Source organism: Cydia fagiglandana, chromosome 5 (assembly GCF_963556715.1).
Source record: "Cydia fagiglandana chromosome 5, ilCydFagi1.1, whole genome shotgun sequence".
Classification (NCBI taxonomy): Eukaryota; Metazoa; Arthropoda; class Insecta; order Lepidoptera; family Tortricidae; genus Cydia; species Cydia fagiglandana.
This window is the reverse complement of record NC_085936.1, coordinates 6,593,839-6,609,776: the sequence shown is the minus strand read 5'-3', so window position 1 is coordinate 6,609,776 and position 15,938 is coordinate 6,593,839. Positions and strand designations below refer to the sequence as shown.

The window sequence follows — 15,938 nt, the reverse complement described above, 5'->3', positions numbered from 1 at the left end:
TTTTGCAGATGACCACCATCCTCCCCCCACCTTCACGCCGCCAGAGTTGCCCAAGAAGGTGCATCATCGAGGTACATCTCAGGATGAAAGACTGAGTGTTTTATTTTAATTTGTTTTTCTCATCGGCCCACTTCCATTGAACGACCAGCAATGTGCTTCCACCGGTGACCGAAAGGTGCCCCGCACTTAGTTGCTTTATCACGCATTTTCATAGCGAGCACTAAAGGAATTTCGATAACGATTCGCGGATGAGGCTTTCATCAAGCATGATCCCAGCTGAAACAGTAGACAAGAAGATGCGTACCTTCTAAAGGACAGTTACATGATCCACATTTTTAGTTGTGATTTTTTTCTACACGAAAAACGTTACGTTTTTGTTTTTGCATCACGTTAAGAGATTTAAAATTGCAAACCCCATCGACCTGCGCTTCTTGGTTAACTCTAAAGCGGATGTTTCATTGGTTTGTACTCCCGCCAGGCATTGCGACCCATTGCATCCGTCCGTTTAATACATATTGTACCCTTGAATGCTTTGTCAATACGCTTTTGTTGTAGACATTAAATAAGTTCTTAAATTGCCTTGAACCCTATTGAATGGAATTAATGTAAATATCAAATATTTTACTAAGTACTGTTAATTTTGAACAACAACTTGTTTAAACCAAAGTAAAGTAAAGCACCGCACTAGACACCTATTTTTAAGGCACGCCATATTTTTTTTTATAATAATTTAATTACAATATTCCAGGTGAAATCGCGAGAGAACGAGGTGAAGACATTAGTTGTAAGTACTAATTATCGAATATTTGTAATTCCTCTAATAGTTTAAAGATCAATAGATTTAACCTATATGACGTTTGTTTCCAGTAATAAACAGAAACCATAGAAGTGCGCCGAATGCTCTCCTGTCTCCAAACGCGAACCAGCTGATGAACACAACGACGACGAGGCAGGTCAACAAGGTCAAGCCAAACGTAAACAGAGCTCCACCTGACACGTAAGTTATAAAACCATTAAAAACATTAACTTGAATTGTAGTCTGTGGCAGCCCTGAACCATGATTGACTGTGCTTTGAATGTGTGTGTATTCAACGCGCTTTCGATTGGTTGTGGCCATGTGTGAATGAACCTAGGGCTGCCCCATATCCATTGCTTCACATTTAAAAGATATTTTCGTTAAAAAGATGTTGCGTATATATGCCTTAAATGTAAAACAATGACTGCATAACATTATAAACTTAACACATAAAGAAGATTATTAATAATCACATAAAAAAAAAAACTTGTGTTTATCGCATTTTCTTTCTTACTTTTGAACTAAACAGCTTGATTAGATCCCGAAACTTAGCAATGCCTTCGACCCTATTTCTTTGACACGAGATTTATGTTTGGCACTGTGTGCACTGCGTACACAATATATAAATGTCTATATATTATATAAATACAGTGAAAATCAGTTTTTATACAATTTAAAGTTTTCATGTCTTTTGCTAAAAGTGGCCCACGATTTCTGATCTCATCCAAACATTTTGATCTTTCATCGCGTGGTGACCAGCAAGGAACTATTTCTTAGTCGATCCTTAAGATATTTTTCTAGCAATGAGCATCATTACCTTTTATATGATTATACCTGCTCAATTTATACTCTCGCTGACTTGAAGTCAATTTTTTCCATATAAAATATACCTCGTCTCTCGACTATGAAATGAATAAGAAAGAAATACGGATAAGGAAAAGCCACAATGGAATTTGAAGTGTCAAATGAGCAATTAGCTGAAGATAATTGAATACTGTCGATCTGTGTTCTAAGACTGCTTGTACATACATATGAACTGATTTTCACGGTATCTCCCCATTCTCCCCAACCCGCACTGATTGTCAAGACATGAAGCTACGGAGCTGTTTGGGTGTTACAGGAACCCTCCGGAACAGGACACGAATTACCAAGCGTACCACCTAGCCTACGAAGTGAAAAAGCTCATGTAACTCAACTTATATATCAGCTAGAATTTTTCAGTAGTTTGACTTTACTATTGTATGATACCGTTGTTGAGACTTATATAGATGCTTGCTTATGGTTACTTTAGTTTATGTAGGTAGAACTCGTATGTATTTGTGAACATAAGTTATTTGGAAAATAATACTTAATTTTAAATGCATGGACAATAATCGGAAAAGCGTCAAAACCAACAATTTTCTCATGTCTGGTACATCTTAATATTATCAAATTCAAATATTGTTATAGTATTTTTTAAATAATATTCTTAATACAGGACCACTGCACTCAACGAAGCTATTTTGTGAATTGCAACTAGAAATATTCGTAATAAGAATTGGTTCATAAAGCTCATAAATATAATAATTTATGTATTTACAGACTGTAACAGTATAAGCTTTCTCGGCTATATAAATATGTGTTCTGTACGAAAATTTTCTAGTGACGATTCACATTATTTCCTATATTTTTCGTATATTATAGCACCTGTAAACAGCACGGCACTATTAGTCTTGAGACGACCTAGCATGTCTTATCGGTTGTATAAAAAAATCGATCCACGAAATGTATGCGTATTTAGTGTATTTATTAGAGTTGCTTACTTTAAATATTTGTTATTTCAGTAATTATCAATTACTGACGTATAAGATTAGTTTTCATAAATACTCGCCTTTTGTTATCAGTTTTTAATTTAAGAATAATACAAAGAAAAACTTTAAATCTTGTACGCCGGTGAAATAATTAAAATTTCCTTACACTTTTTTAAACTGTGTAATAATAAATTAGCGTAAAAACAACATCAGCTTCTAGTAATTTTCTTAAATTTTAACATTACCTACTTTTATACAATTTTTTTTGTTAAACATTACTTAAGTGTCATTTCCTGTAATTACAAATATGGCGACACTAATTTGAGCTTGTAGCTTCTTACTCAACCAATTTTTATCCAAAATAACATAATTTACCTAAATACATTATAAATATAACATAAAACACCAACGCACTGATTGCCGCCGTTTTTTTAAACTTTCTGCACAACGGCAACACTTACACTACATAGCCTAACGCCCGTTATTTATGAAACGTTGACGTTCGAAATTTAAAAGTATTTTGTATCCTTTCAGGCCGACGAGTAGGAGCAGCGGCGGCAACCAGAACAGTAACGGCGTGAGTCTGCCAGCAGGCCTGGCCGACGACCAGTCGAAAGACTTCGACTTCGAAAAGACTGAAATGAAATACGACTCCACTGGCATGTTCCATTGGAGCCCCGCCAAGAATCTGGAGGATTGTATATTAGTACGTAATTTTCTGTGTGCGTCCGTCGATTTGCTTAAACAATTATTGTTTACCATCATTAAATCGATATACTTATATACGATAGATTCTAATTTAGCCCTCTCAGAATGTTCGCCACAATAGTCTGTCCTTTGCCAGTAGTCCTGCCACGCTCATTTAGCACACCCTCAATCTTTGCTAGATGACAGCAGTTATAAAAAGTTGAATTTGCTTTTGTGTACTCTTCAACTGTTCCCACGCCTATTCACAAGAACGTTTGCTAGAATTTTACCAAGTGCTGAGATCTAAAAAGATCCCGAATGAAAAACGTTATTAATATATAATGGAATAAATACGTCTCCAACTACAATTATGTGTTCTTTCTATGAACTAATTTATGAATTTGATGCAACAGGACAGAAACCAAGCGGCGATGACCGTCCTAAACGGCCACGTGGTGGTCTGCCTGTTCGCGGACCCCGACTCGCCGCTCATAGGGCTGCGGAACCTCGTGATGCCGCTGCGGGCATCCAACTTCCACTACCACGAGTTGAAGCACGTGGTGATTGTTGGGAGCGTAGACTACATCAGAAGGGAATGGAAGATGTTGCAGAATCTGCCAAAGATTTCTGTTTTGAATGTAAGTTTTTTTTATTCTTCCTCTCATTTCCATAGGCGACTCTCCTTGCGAAATCATCCTTACTAAAGAGTCGTGAATCCTCTGTTGAGTCCATTTGCAGATTTGTTGACTATATTTCGGTATTTATAGGTAGATATGTATTTTTTATGATTGCCTTCTCTCAGCTTAGCCCACACACACAGCCCAGTTTAATATTACAAGTCCTTTATGCTGAAGAATCTAAGTCAATCAGTCAGCCAGAAGCTTGTTCAAATTATTTTAACGTTTCTTTTTCCCAAAAATTCGATTCGATTTTGCCATCACCTTTCATGACATTACACTTAAGCTAAACTATGCTCGACAGGGTTCACCGCTAAGCCGAGCCGACTTGCGTGCAGTGAACGTTAACCTTTGCGACATGTGCTGCATACTGTCCGCAAAGGTGCCGTCCAACGACGACCCGACGCTGGCCGACAAGGAAGCTATCCTGGCTTCGTTGAACATCAAGGCGATGACCTTCGATGACACGATAGGCGTGTTGAGTGGGGGCGCGACGAACGGGAGCGCGGCGGCGCAGCCCCCGCCCGGCGCGCCGCCCGCGCCCGTGCTGCTGCAGCGCAGAGGCTCGGTGTACGGTGCCAATGTGCCTATGATTACTGGTGAGTGGAAAATTCCAACACTGAAAGTTCATCCGGCTCTTTATCTTGGCGTCGTCCCGGTTGCGTCTTAAATGAGCTCGTGATCCAGTTGGCTACTTACTTAAAGTCAACAGATAATAGTTATTATCTTCTCCAATCATTGTCGGTTCAACAATCATCAATCCGATATGAGAATACGTTATGATACTTATGATCCTCTCAGTTCTAAAAGAAAATATCTGTTTTTCGTTCTGTGACATTTCTAATTATTTTCAATGTCATGCAGAGCTGGTGAATGACAGCAACGTGCAGTTCTTGGACCAGGACGACGACGACGATCCTGACACGGAGCTGTACCTCACGCAACCGTTCGCCTGCGGCACCGCCTTCGCCGTCAGCGTGCTCGACTCCCTCATGTCCACTGTGAGTTCCCCAATGTTATACAAGGCTGCATTCAATCCAAAGTGCAGTTCTTGGACCGTGACGATGACAATCCTGACATCCGTGTCAGGATTATCATCGTCACGCAACCATTCGCCATTCGGAAATTATAATATCATTTATTCCATTGTTCCAGACGTATTTCAACCAGAATGCCTTAACCCTGATCCGGTCGCTGATCACGGGCGGTGCCACGCCCGAGTTGGAGCTGATCCTCGCGGAAGGAGCTGGTCTCCGAGGAGGGTACTCCACGCCAGAAAGTTTAGCGAACCGGTAAGTTGTTTCCAATCGGCAATCTTCCTCGGGAAACTCCACAGCACTCTGTCATTTTGTATCGCGTAAATTCTTTTTTTGTTGCGCTATTAAAACACTATCAATTTGGAGAACTTTAGTGAAGAGAGCATTGGGCTACCAATAAATGACTACCTATTCTAGTTTCAATAAACAGAATGAAGAAATCTTAAAGATATCCTTAGGTCTCGCTTTCTGATTAAAGCGGTTCGAAATCAGTTATTTTTGACATCGCTTACCGTTTGAGCATCATACACAATCATACACATCTTTAGCGGAATACTGAATAAGGCCAAAATTTCGAGACATAGCTTATACATTGAAACTAGTAACTGCTATATTTCAGGGACCGGTGTAGAGTAGGTCAGATCTCCCTGTACGACGGGCCGCTGGCCCAGTTCGGGGAGGCCGGCAAGTACGGCGACCTGTTCGTGGCGGCGCTGCGCGCCTACGGCATGCTCTGTATCGGCCTCTACCGGTTTCGGGATACTTCGTCCTCGTGCGATGCGAGCAGCAAGAGATACGTCATTACCAATCCGCCGGATGACTTCATCTTGCTGCCCACTGATCAGGTATGGCATTTTTATTGGATTGTATCACTTTGTTATGTGACGCGAGCAGCAAGCGATTCACTATCACGAATCCGTTGAATGGCTTTGATTTTGTTGTCTAAATACTGATCAGGTGTGTTGCGCAAACAGCAAACAATGCGTTGACCAATCCGTCAGACGATTTCATCCACCCTACTGGTGATCCTATGGTATCATACATGATGTCTAAGATGCAATTCAGTCTTGTGTAAGGGCCAGTTGCACCAACCACATTTGACAGACTGATCAACGTCTGCCGGCGCGCCCCGGGACTTTACTATGAAACTTTCCATACATAAAAATTTAGCGAACTCTTTAACGATACGAACAGTTTGGTGCAACCGACCCTTAATCTAGCAACAACGATTGCTATCTTAACGAGGAGAATTCGAGCCTAATCTTAATGTATGAGGTTGTATGCAGTATAAACGTTGAAGAGGCATCTTCGTCATATAGATCACAAGAATAGCCAAGTTTTTTGGAATGACTATCATTTTCATTGATTTAGTATGTCCTTTATGTACCACAATTAAATTCATAAAAATGTTAAGCTTGCTTTCTATAATATGGATGGACTCATATTAGTTAAATCGTCGTCGTCATTAGTCATTTCCATATTTTCACGGATGACAAATAGCTGTTCCATCATACAAAGTAAACGTTTGCGCAGGTATTCGTCCTCATGCAGTTCGACCCCGGCGTGGAGTACCGGTCGTCGCGGCGCGCGGGCTCGGCCACGGGCAGCGGCGGCAAAGACGACGCCTCCTGACTGCTGCTGTGCAGCGCCCTTACCGACGGACCCTACTCCTACATATAAGCCTCCGGGCTCATAGGCGGTAGGGCCCGACGCCACTCCACAAGCCCCCCAAACAATTCAATTTTGAGTTATACTATTTTATCTAGGTTGCGCAAACTCTTTGGTTTTATCTTCACGATTCTTTCCATTCGAAGCCAAAATTCAAAGTTTTTGTGGTGATACCTTTTTCAAATTATTATAACTCGTACCCGATTTTGTTTCTTCTTGCGTTTTAATTATTATTTGGAATTGGCTAGCTAAGTACAAGTTATGTTACACTTTCACTGACACGGCACAGCAATCTTCACCATACTCTTGTAATGCACCTTTTAAAGATGTATAGGGAAAGCCATGTTCAGGTTCCTATGTATCTTTTGCACAGCGAGCACTGCCTTCTATCTGTCTTGACACTATTTTCTTTGTATTGGTACACAGAGAAAACATTAAGAGGTTTTGTGACTGTTCAAATAATAACACTGTAATTCCATCGAGTCCAGTAAATCATTTAAACCACGTAACTTATTTCGCCTGAAAAAGGCTAATGAATATTTTGGCAGTCATAGGACTATTATCAAACAACTTATGGCAATCATGAATAAAATGCATAAACAAACGCTTCTAATGCTGAGTCTAATGAGTAATGTAACATCAAATATTGTACCGATTGATACCACACTAATGTTGAAGACCAAATTACTGAAAAATAATTCAACATTTAATTCAGTGCAACACTTCGACACTTTTTCATTTGAAACACTACACAGTCCATTCTGAAAAGTGATGGTCGACATACGACTTTATCTACGGTTTTGACAATTGAATTAAAGTAAGTCTGTATAATTGTGTAAGTAAATATAACCATTATTTGTAGCGATATAATGCTCAATATTAAATGAACCTTTAAAACTTTTAATTGCACTACCGTGTAATTTCAGAACGAATTAAGTATAGGTAATGCATGCTTTATTTACTATTTCTTCTATTAGTGTAGGTTTATTTCTTTCTCTGTAGTTTTTACTATTTTTCTCGCATCTTTTGACTCATTCGGGACGCTTTCTCGGGGCTAAAGTATAACTTTTAAGCATTTATATTATCATCGACTGATCGAATACTCTTAAGCAGAACACTTCATACATCATGACACAAATGTGTTATATAAGTTACTCGACACTACGTTAATAGTACATTATTGTCGAGGCTCGGAAGTAGCTACTTGCAGGCTGAGGATTCGTTTTAAACGGACGACCTTGGGAGTCCGTTTAATTGAATCCGAAGCCAGCAAGTAGCCTTCCAGCCGAGTCATATATAGTGCTTTTCTCAAAAATGGTGCAAGAAATATAAATATCATAGAATTATTTTACAAAAGCAACGTTGTTACGAATATATTTTCACAGAAAAAAGCCCTTGCCGCCTTTTTATTTTTTTAATAAAAAAATAGAAGTGTATTTTTCTGCCGAAAATACGCCAACCTATTTGAGACAACTAAATAGTCGCGGTACTAATCATCTGTTTGGCTGTTTAATGGGCCTGTGCCTTCATTTGATATGGCCATTTCAACTTTTAAAAAGTTTGGAACTCGACAAATAATGGAATTTGTATGCAACATTGCAGTCCCAAAATCGAGACTGCAATGTTTTTAACTTTTTAATTTTTGACTGACCATAAACTACGCGCTTCGCGACCTATTTTTTAAACGGCAAAGTCTACTTTGCCGTCCATTTTTGAGAAAAGTTATTGTTTTAGTTTATATTGTTTTATATGGATTCACATTGAATCCATCATTTATACTTATATTTATATACTTAGTTTTAAGACACAACTGTTCAAAACTTGAAATGCACCTGTGGTAGTAGTATGCATACAGTTCCATCGCTTAGCTTACGTTTTATTTTATCGAACTTCAATATACTTTCATGTAAAATGTCCACTAGTTAAGGCAGTTTAGTTATTCTTTTCGACGGCTTGAGACAGACGCGATTTAAATACACATCTTGGAACTTATCAGCGAGGGTAACTACAAGTGTTGGCTGCTCCAGCGCTGTTGTTGTCTTCGGCTAAATTCACAGACGTGTCCATCTTTGCATCTGTTTCTCGTCGTCAAATTATTTTCAACTTCATCTAGCACCGCATTTTGTTTATTTTTTTAATAAATCTCTATTGAATGATCGTTTTCTTTTGGTTTTATTTTGTTTTCCTATTGGGCGGGGGTTCGGTGGACGTGGATGGCGGCGCTGCACACACAGAACTCGCTCGCGACGACGCGTCGCTCGCGCGGCGCGGGGACGTCAGTGCAAAGTGTAATTTTGCTGTAAATGTGTGATATTATTTTCGAATCGTCGTTGTTACTGGCTTGTAAAGCCTGCGATGTATTTAGTGTTAACTCCGGGTGCTTTGACGATTGTGGACTCTTCATAGTTTAATGCCCTTTATTGTATTAGATAACTAAGGCTCAACTTTAATCGACTCCACGTGCAGACATACAATCGACTCGAACACCGGTGCAGTTGATTAGAGTTCCTTTTTAGAACTTTCTAGGTAATACGTGTAGTTACATTCGCCTCGCCAATATTAGTGTCATTTCTCAGATCTGTCGGTGACGTCGAGCCGAACAAACTGACAAGATGTTTGATGAACCTTATGATGTAGATAGATAATGTGAACCCTTAAGTCCGCCACGGCGTCGCCCGCACGCAAATAGCACTTATTATAATAATAATTAAAAATACCTCAATTACCTGATAGTAAGTTAGTTGAAATATTGTATTAATTTTCATCAAACATCCTGTGTATAGTTGCCCACCGTCACGTCATAGCATAGTGCCACTGACTTGCCTGCAATAGGCGGCCTCATTGCTCACTTCATCTAGAAAACCATATTAATGCAACGACTGTTGCTCGCTACGCGGGCATACGAAGTCAAAGTTCGCGCTCAACAAAATGACTGGATACTTCAATAACAGCCCCATTGCCTGGTAAGTCGGTGGCAGTATAGACATCATTTCATTCTTCAAATAGAATAGGCAAAGCCGGCCTTATTGCTATTAGATAGTGGGTGTAACGTGACGAGAGAATCCAAGTGTGAACGATCCCGACAACTCGTACAACTGATCCTAGTTCGTAAAGGAATTGAATGCAAACATACTGCCATATATTTTGTAATTCCGCTACATAATCCCATGGAAAAATACACATCAATAAAGTACAAAAAAATATCCGTGAGACACAGAACGTCAAACAAAAGTCCTAGATAAATGATTAAAAACTATAAAGCACCATTGGTACGCCAAGTTAAAATTGGACAATTAAATATCAGAAATGTGTTCCATATATTCGATAAACAAAAAGGAAGTTATATACCCTAGAGGAAGAATTAGAGGTCCAGTCGTGGGGTACTCAAGCTTCCGATATACCCTAAGATTTCAAGTTAGGTACCCTGTGTACCAACATTATACATATGTGGGCAGGAAACCACCAGTGAGCCAATTGTCTAGTTGTATTCGAGATTCCATAGAAGTGATTACATTATTTGAATAATTGAGATGATCGAACGACCGGAGAATAGTTCACAGCACGCATCGACAACAGAATGAAGATTTTAGATAAAGTCTTGAAAAGGTTGTGCACGTTATATTATTAAAATTATACTAAATTCGTCCGTCTGTTCTGTACTTAAATATAGTCGGGGCAGTGTCTTGGCTTGGGAGGCACTCGGGCGGCTGTTAGTTCGTATATGATCAGATGGTAGATGTATTCAGAGCTTGGTATCCGGTCGGTAGTGTCCATGCATGCAAGGAGCCCTCCTAGACGCCAAACTAGGGTAATGAGTAGAGTACCTGCAGCGTGCTACATTCAAAACATTTTTAAACGATTTAGCTAGAATGTTGTATATAGTCAAATGTAATTTTGTATGTTACGTAAGAATTTTTCAAAGTACATCTCCTTTGCATTAAAATAGAAGGCTATGACTACATTAAAAAGTTTATATTCAATACTATCGTGTGTAGATTGTTGTAAATTAGGCTTTATGTCTATGTCATTTAGGAATAGTGTTCGGACGTCTCAATGTAAAAATGTAAAATACACGCTATTATTTTGGATTAATATGAATGTTAAATAAGATTAATATTAACATGACGATTTTTCCTTTAATATTTTTATACAGCATTACGAATATTTATCGCAATTAAAAGTTTATAGAGGTGGGTCAGTGTGCAATTTAACATAGTGTTTAAATTTGTATAATCGCCTTAACGAGAGAGAATATAGCCGTGTCCGTGCGTATGCGCATTGTAGTCCCGTGTGCATGAGCGGCTCCCGTTTGCTAGGTGATGTCTAAGATAGCCGGCGTCGCTACTACCTACCTCGCCGCTACCATACAATACAACTTTGTACTTGTTGAGTTTTGCATTCTGCTGTCTAGAGTGGTTTCTAACTCGCGCGATGTAGTCTAACTTCTGATGTCTAAATAATGTGTGCATTGGAACTTGGAACTTCCCAACGGCAGACCTTTGATGATTCCATACAAACTCGAATGCGTTCAACAAGTTTGTATTAATCCACCGAAGAACCGCGGTTTGGAACGCCAGGGTGCACAGTCTCTAAAGCATTACGCCCCTCGCGCTTTTTGCTTTAAGTATGAAATAATCGTCAGCGTGCTAGAAGGACTGATCACATAAAAAGGCGGTTTCGGCTTGTCTGGACTGCACAATGCAGAACACATCCTAGAAACAAAGTGCTTATGACTTTTATTATCATTTTCATCTTTAAATATCTTGTGTCATCTTCATCCATAAGAATATACAGGGGAGGTAGCGCGACGCCATTTAGAAATGTATAATCCGCGGGCTTTGCCTGTCCCGATAGTTATAAGTACGTCACGTGGTTCAGTTTTGTCAAAATATGCGCATATACCCGTATATATTTACTGTCTCGATGTGTTTTCATTATAATTAAAGCGATGGAACTATGACATGGCATTTATCATCGAGTATATGCGCCATATGGTACGGATGATGCTTCTATTCATCACTGATGCTGAATAAACTATATTGAGCTATTAAGCGGAAATAAAATTATGGAAACGCGTCATTGAAATACCTAACGTCATTAAAAGCTTATGACGCATTCCACCACCAGTAAATGTTGTGAAGTGACGCGAGTACACGTGAAATGAGTTATAAGCGACACTTGGTATCGCAAACTATCCGCCTGGTAACGAGATACAGAAAGACACAATTTTCTATACCAAATGCATATGTGTATCAGGCTGTATCTATGTTTATACGAGCAGTTCATTAGTGTCAAATAGAAGCATTCTGGTTTACCTAGAGTATTGAATGAATAGTTTAAGAGCATGCCGGGTCCTACTGTGACGGACACTACATATATTACAGTGCCTACTACTAATTGGGTAGGTAAAGTTTTTTGAAGATAGGCAAATTATATTTTTTTCCGATAGTATTCATTACAGCAATCACGGAAATGCAGCTCTTTTATTTTTATTATATTTTATTGATTAAATATAATTTTTTAAATGATCGATATGACGTTTGTGAGGTGGAATGGCAGATCCCAATAATTCCTTTGCGCGTCGTAAATGGTACGAGATAGAAAAAAAAACGATGTCAACTGTCAGTGTCACTTAGCTCTCATTCCCGAAAAATAACGGACAAGCCTCATGTTACCTTGCGAATTGCTATTAATGTTATCATTGAGATTTTCGACGACCTCAGCACGACCCACGGACTTCTGATTCCCCACGACATTGCGCGTATTTGGACAAAGATTGAATTTACTTTCGATAACTTGGCACTGCATAATTATTGGACAACGTTTTCTTCCCCACCCCTACACGACGGCCCCTGCGCTGACCCTTGGACAGAGTTTTGCAAGAAAAATAAGCGAGTTCATACGAGATTGCGAGCAGATTCTACAAATTTAAAATTATTATCATAACAGTGATAAGCACAATGCCGTTGAATTAGAGGAGCAATGGCCGTACAGGAGTACGTATCCGTGAAATACATAGGTACATAAAACTATCTTCACTTGTGTTTTGATTTTTATTATTAAATTGCCATGAGCTGTTAAGTTCGTAAACAAGAAATCGGTCTAATTTTTTCTAACAATTTCAACCATCTGTTAGTTTTGTGTGGTTATCCTCATTTTATGAATGTTGTTCTTATTTTCAGGTGGATGTAAACATTCATTGGCGGTATTATACTGATGGCTAATTAGAACCATTGAGCCATGACATACTTCCTTGCAGTGTTATTCGGCTAAGCCTCGAGCATCCTGTGAATCTGAAGGATATAATTATTTCCATAAAAAAGAGCAATCGAATTAGGACCAAGATATCCCGAGAATCTAAAGACATTTTATAAAAAATGCAATAAAATGAAAATGGGAGACTCTCTTATTTTAACAATGTTACAAGATCATGACAATGTTATGGTCTATACTTATTAAAATTTTAAAACCAACATGTCTTTATCTTTGACTTGAAAATGTACAAATGATTTGGGTTAAGTTTTATGAAATGCAACTTATGCTAAAAATCTATTATTATTATATGTCAAATTATCGTGAACTCGATGTTGCTTAAGGCGTATCCAGATTAGTCAATTTTTCGCCAATCTGATTAAATTGCCCGATCGAATACGGACGCAAACGCCAATTTGGCTCGCCGAATTCAACCGCCGATAATGACCGATAAAATGAGGTGCGGACACAAGAACACCAATTTGTGAGGCTAGTATTTTCGTTATGGGGCATTTTTTCAATTTAAATGTCTCTAATATCACCATAAATCTAAAATTGGAGATTGACGCCAATTTCATTTCTGATCAAATCGACCGATTTTATCAGTCCCGTCTGGATACCGCTTTAGCACCGCGAAAGGGCGCTGCGCGGTGCGCGCGGATTGACGCATGCGCGTACCGTATGCTTAGTATCTATGGTAATATAATTTAAAAAAATATGCAAATAAAAGGCGGCAAAGTTTATTCGTTGTGCAATACTCAATAAGTTACCGCTTGTTATTTTAATACTCGTAATAAACAAAATGAGTTCAAGTGACGAAAACGACCTGGAATAGACGGCACACCGCCTCATTTGAAAGCAGAAGCAAACTTAATAATGAATAACTAGCTTCCTGCTAAGTCCAGGGACAAATACAACAGGACTTACGACATGCTCATGCTGTGGAAGGACACAAGAAGGACAGCCAAAACGCAAGAAACACCTACTCTGAAAGTGGTTTTTAGCGTATTTCTGTGACCAAGTGAAAACTAAAAAGCCATCTACATTTAATATAAACTAAGAATATGCGTTGTTTTTTTAATTGTATTCGCGTCACTTCTGCGTCACCCCTATTAAATACGCTTTACTAAATTGAATTTGTTTTATTTCCTCACATAATTTGAGAATAGTGCTTACTATGTATACCTCAATGGAAGCAAAAATGTAGTATTTTTGCGAGTTTATTCACTTGCTACTTGTGTATAGTGGCAAATGTATTAAACCCGCAATCAACACTAATCAATATGTAAACAGGCCCCAACGTGAAGCACATTTACCCTACAGACATACTTATCCATATTGACCATATTTGAACCTTTCAACTCTCTTCAAGGGCACGCCACACAGCGTGATCCTATATCTTACTGTTGTAATGTTAATGCTTAAGGATAATAATTTGTGGATTTATAAAATAAAACGAAACGGAATTTACTGGATTTATATTATATTATTTTGGATTTATATTATAAGTTTTCTAAAGTACAGTCGCCATCAGATATATTGGTGCAGCTAGGGTGCTCATAAATATCTGAACACGCCTCTATTATCAGGGCGTGCGTGTTCAGATATTGTGAACACCTTGCCGAGCCCATATATAATAGCCAATAACGACCTAGTTATAAGACTATTACAATCTTAATCATCATGTATGTATAATACAACAATCACGTTTATATAGTCCTCACAAACGTATAAGTTACCATTTTGGCCAATATATCTTCAAAGTTTGGCACCGAATCGCTGTTAAAGACTTTAGTGTGCTCAAATACGCTGAATTTGGAAAGTAACGTCTGTACTTCCTACAAGACGGTACGACGCACTTTTGAGTTCATCTCTGTAATATTCTATTTCCATTCGAACGTTTCCGGGATCGTCTCCATCTATTGTGTTGATACTGAGATCCAAAGTGACTCGTGTAGCAGTCCAAGAGTCGTGGTGAAGGCGTTAATGAAAATGTTCTCCAAGAAGCAGTGCCAAGTAGTCGAAAGCAATCGTTATCATTATCAAAATATCCGTGTTGATCGTGCTAGGGACGTTAAAAATACTTATTCTAGAAATCACACCGACATCCAATTACAAGAAAACACAAATGTTTCGTCCGTGGTTTCGTCCGACCATTATTTTCCAATTATTTGCAAGTTATTTTCCAAGAATGACACTGACAGTTGACATCGATTTTTTTTCTATCTCGGCCCATTTACTGCGCGCAAAGGAATTAATTACTCGAGTCTGCCATTTCACCTCACAAACGTCATATCGATCATTTAAAAAATTATATTTAATCAATAAAATGATATAAAAATAAAAGAGCTGCATTTCCGTGATCGCTATAATGAATACTATCGGGAAAAAATATAATTTGCCTATCTTCAAAAAACTTTACCTACCCAATTCCTTTTTGTTACACGCAAAAAGGTCGAAAATAGATACCCGATTACGTTCGGCAACACAAAATCCCAAAGAATTTCGCAAATCCCTGAAGTTTTTAATAGATCCAAATTAATCTATTTCAATGTTCTATTTCTAACGGTGAACAGTTTGTGATTGGTCCAGATCTGCCAATCAGAACACAAACCTTTGGATCAAGTCTGGTCGAACTTATTGGGATTCTGAGATTGCCTATTAAGACGCGTATCGATCAGTTTAGACTGTTATAAGAAATGTCAGAGAGTAGACAGGTATAACTTATAAATAGTGCTTACACTGAATACCCAGTTTCAGAATCATCTACGCTTTAGTAATAAATATCTGTATCGAATGTACGAGAAGAAGATATCGTAATTTCGACTTTGACCATAAGTCCTGGATCTGATAGTCTATGCTGCCACATAATATTATAACTTTCTACTCTCTGAACACAGTAAAATCGCGATTCAGATATGATTACGCAATTTTACGATAATTTAAATATAATCTTATTTCGCAAGTTCTGCACCATTAGTTCATTATACGAGTATGTTGCAGGCGCACAAACTATCACTGACGTTACTTT

General features: G+C 38.5%; 1 protein-coding gene and 1 long non-coding RNA gene across 5 annotated transcripts in view; one reads left to right on the top strand and one right to left on the bottom strand.

Annotated features, from left to right (window-relative positions):
- Nucleotides 1-10,285, top strand: part of LOC134664354 (calcium-activated potassium channel slowpoke) — a 90,160-nt gene extending 79,875 nt beyond the window's left edge. For 3 of the 4 annotated variants that reach the window (XM_063520932.1, XM_063520929.1, XM_063520930.1), the window contains 12 exons: nucleotides 9-71; nucleotides 749-784; nucleotides 868-997; nucleotides 1,917-1,982; nucleotides 3,121-3,292; nucleotides 3,687-3,911; nucleotides 4,255-4,549; nucleotides 4,815-4,951; nucleotides 5,106-5,242; nucleotides 5,607-5,832; nucleotides 6,521-7,827; nucleotides 8,378-10,285. In XM_063520932.1, the coding sequence (XP_063377002.1) occupies nucleotides 9-71; nucleotides 749-784; nucleotides 868-997; nucleotides 1,917-1,982; nucleotides 3,121-3,292; nucleotides 3,687-3,911; nucleotides 4,255-4,549; nucleotides 4,815-4,951; nucleotides 5,106-5,242; nucleotides 5,607-5,832; nucleotides 6,521-6,619 (1,586 nt within the window). In that variant the 3' untranslated portion in view covers nucleotides 6,620-7,827; nucleotides 8,378-10,285. The remainder of the gene's footprint in view (nucleotides 1-8; nucleotides 72-748; nucleotides 785-867; nucleotides 998-1,916; nucleotides 1,983-3,120; nucleotides 3,293-3,686; nucleotides 3,912-4,254; nucleotides 4,550-4,814; nucleotides 4,952-5,105; nucleotides 5,243-5,606; nucleotides 5,833-6,520; nucleotides 7,828-8,377) is intronic. The other variant, XM_063520931.1, reaches the window with a different exon arrangement.
- A 486-nt stretch (nucleotides 10,286-10,771) lies between these two features.
- On the bottom strand, nucleotides 10,772-15,938 carry LOC134664363 (uncharacterized). Its single transcript, XR_010098242.1, has 2 exons — nucleotides 15,334-15,938; nucleotides 10,772-12,048 (listed from the first exon to the last, which is right to left on the bottom strand). It is a non-coding gene; the product is annotated as an uncharacterized LOC134664363 (long non-coding RNA).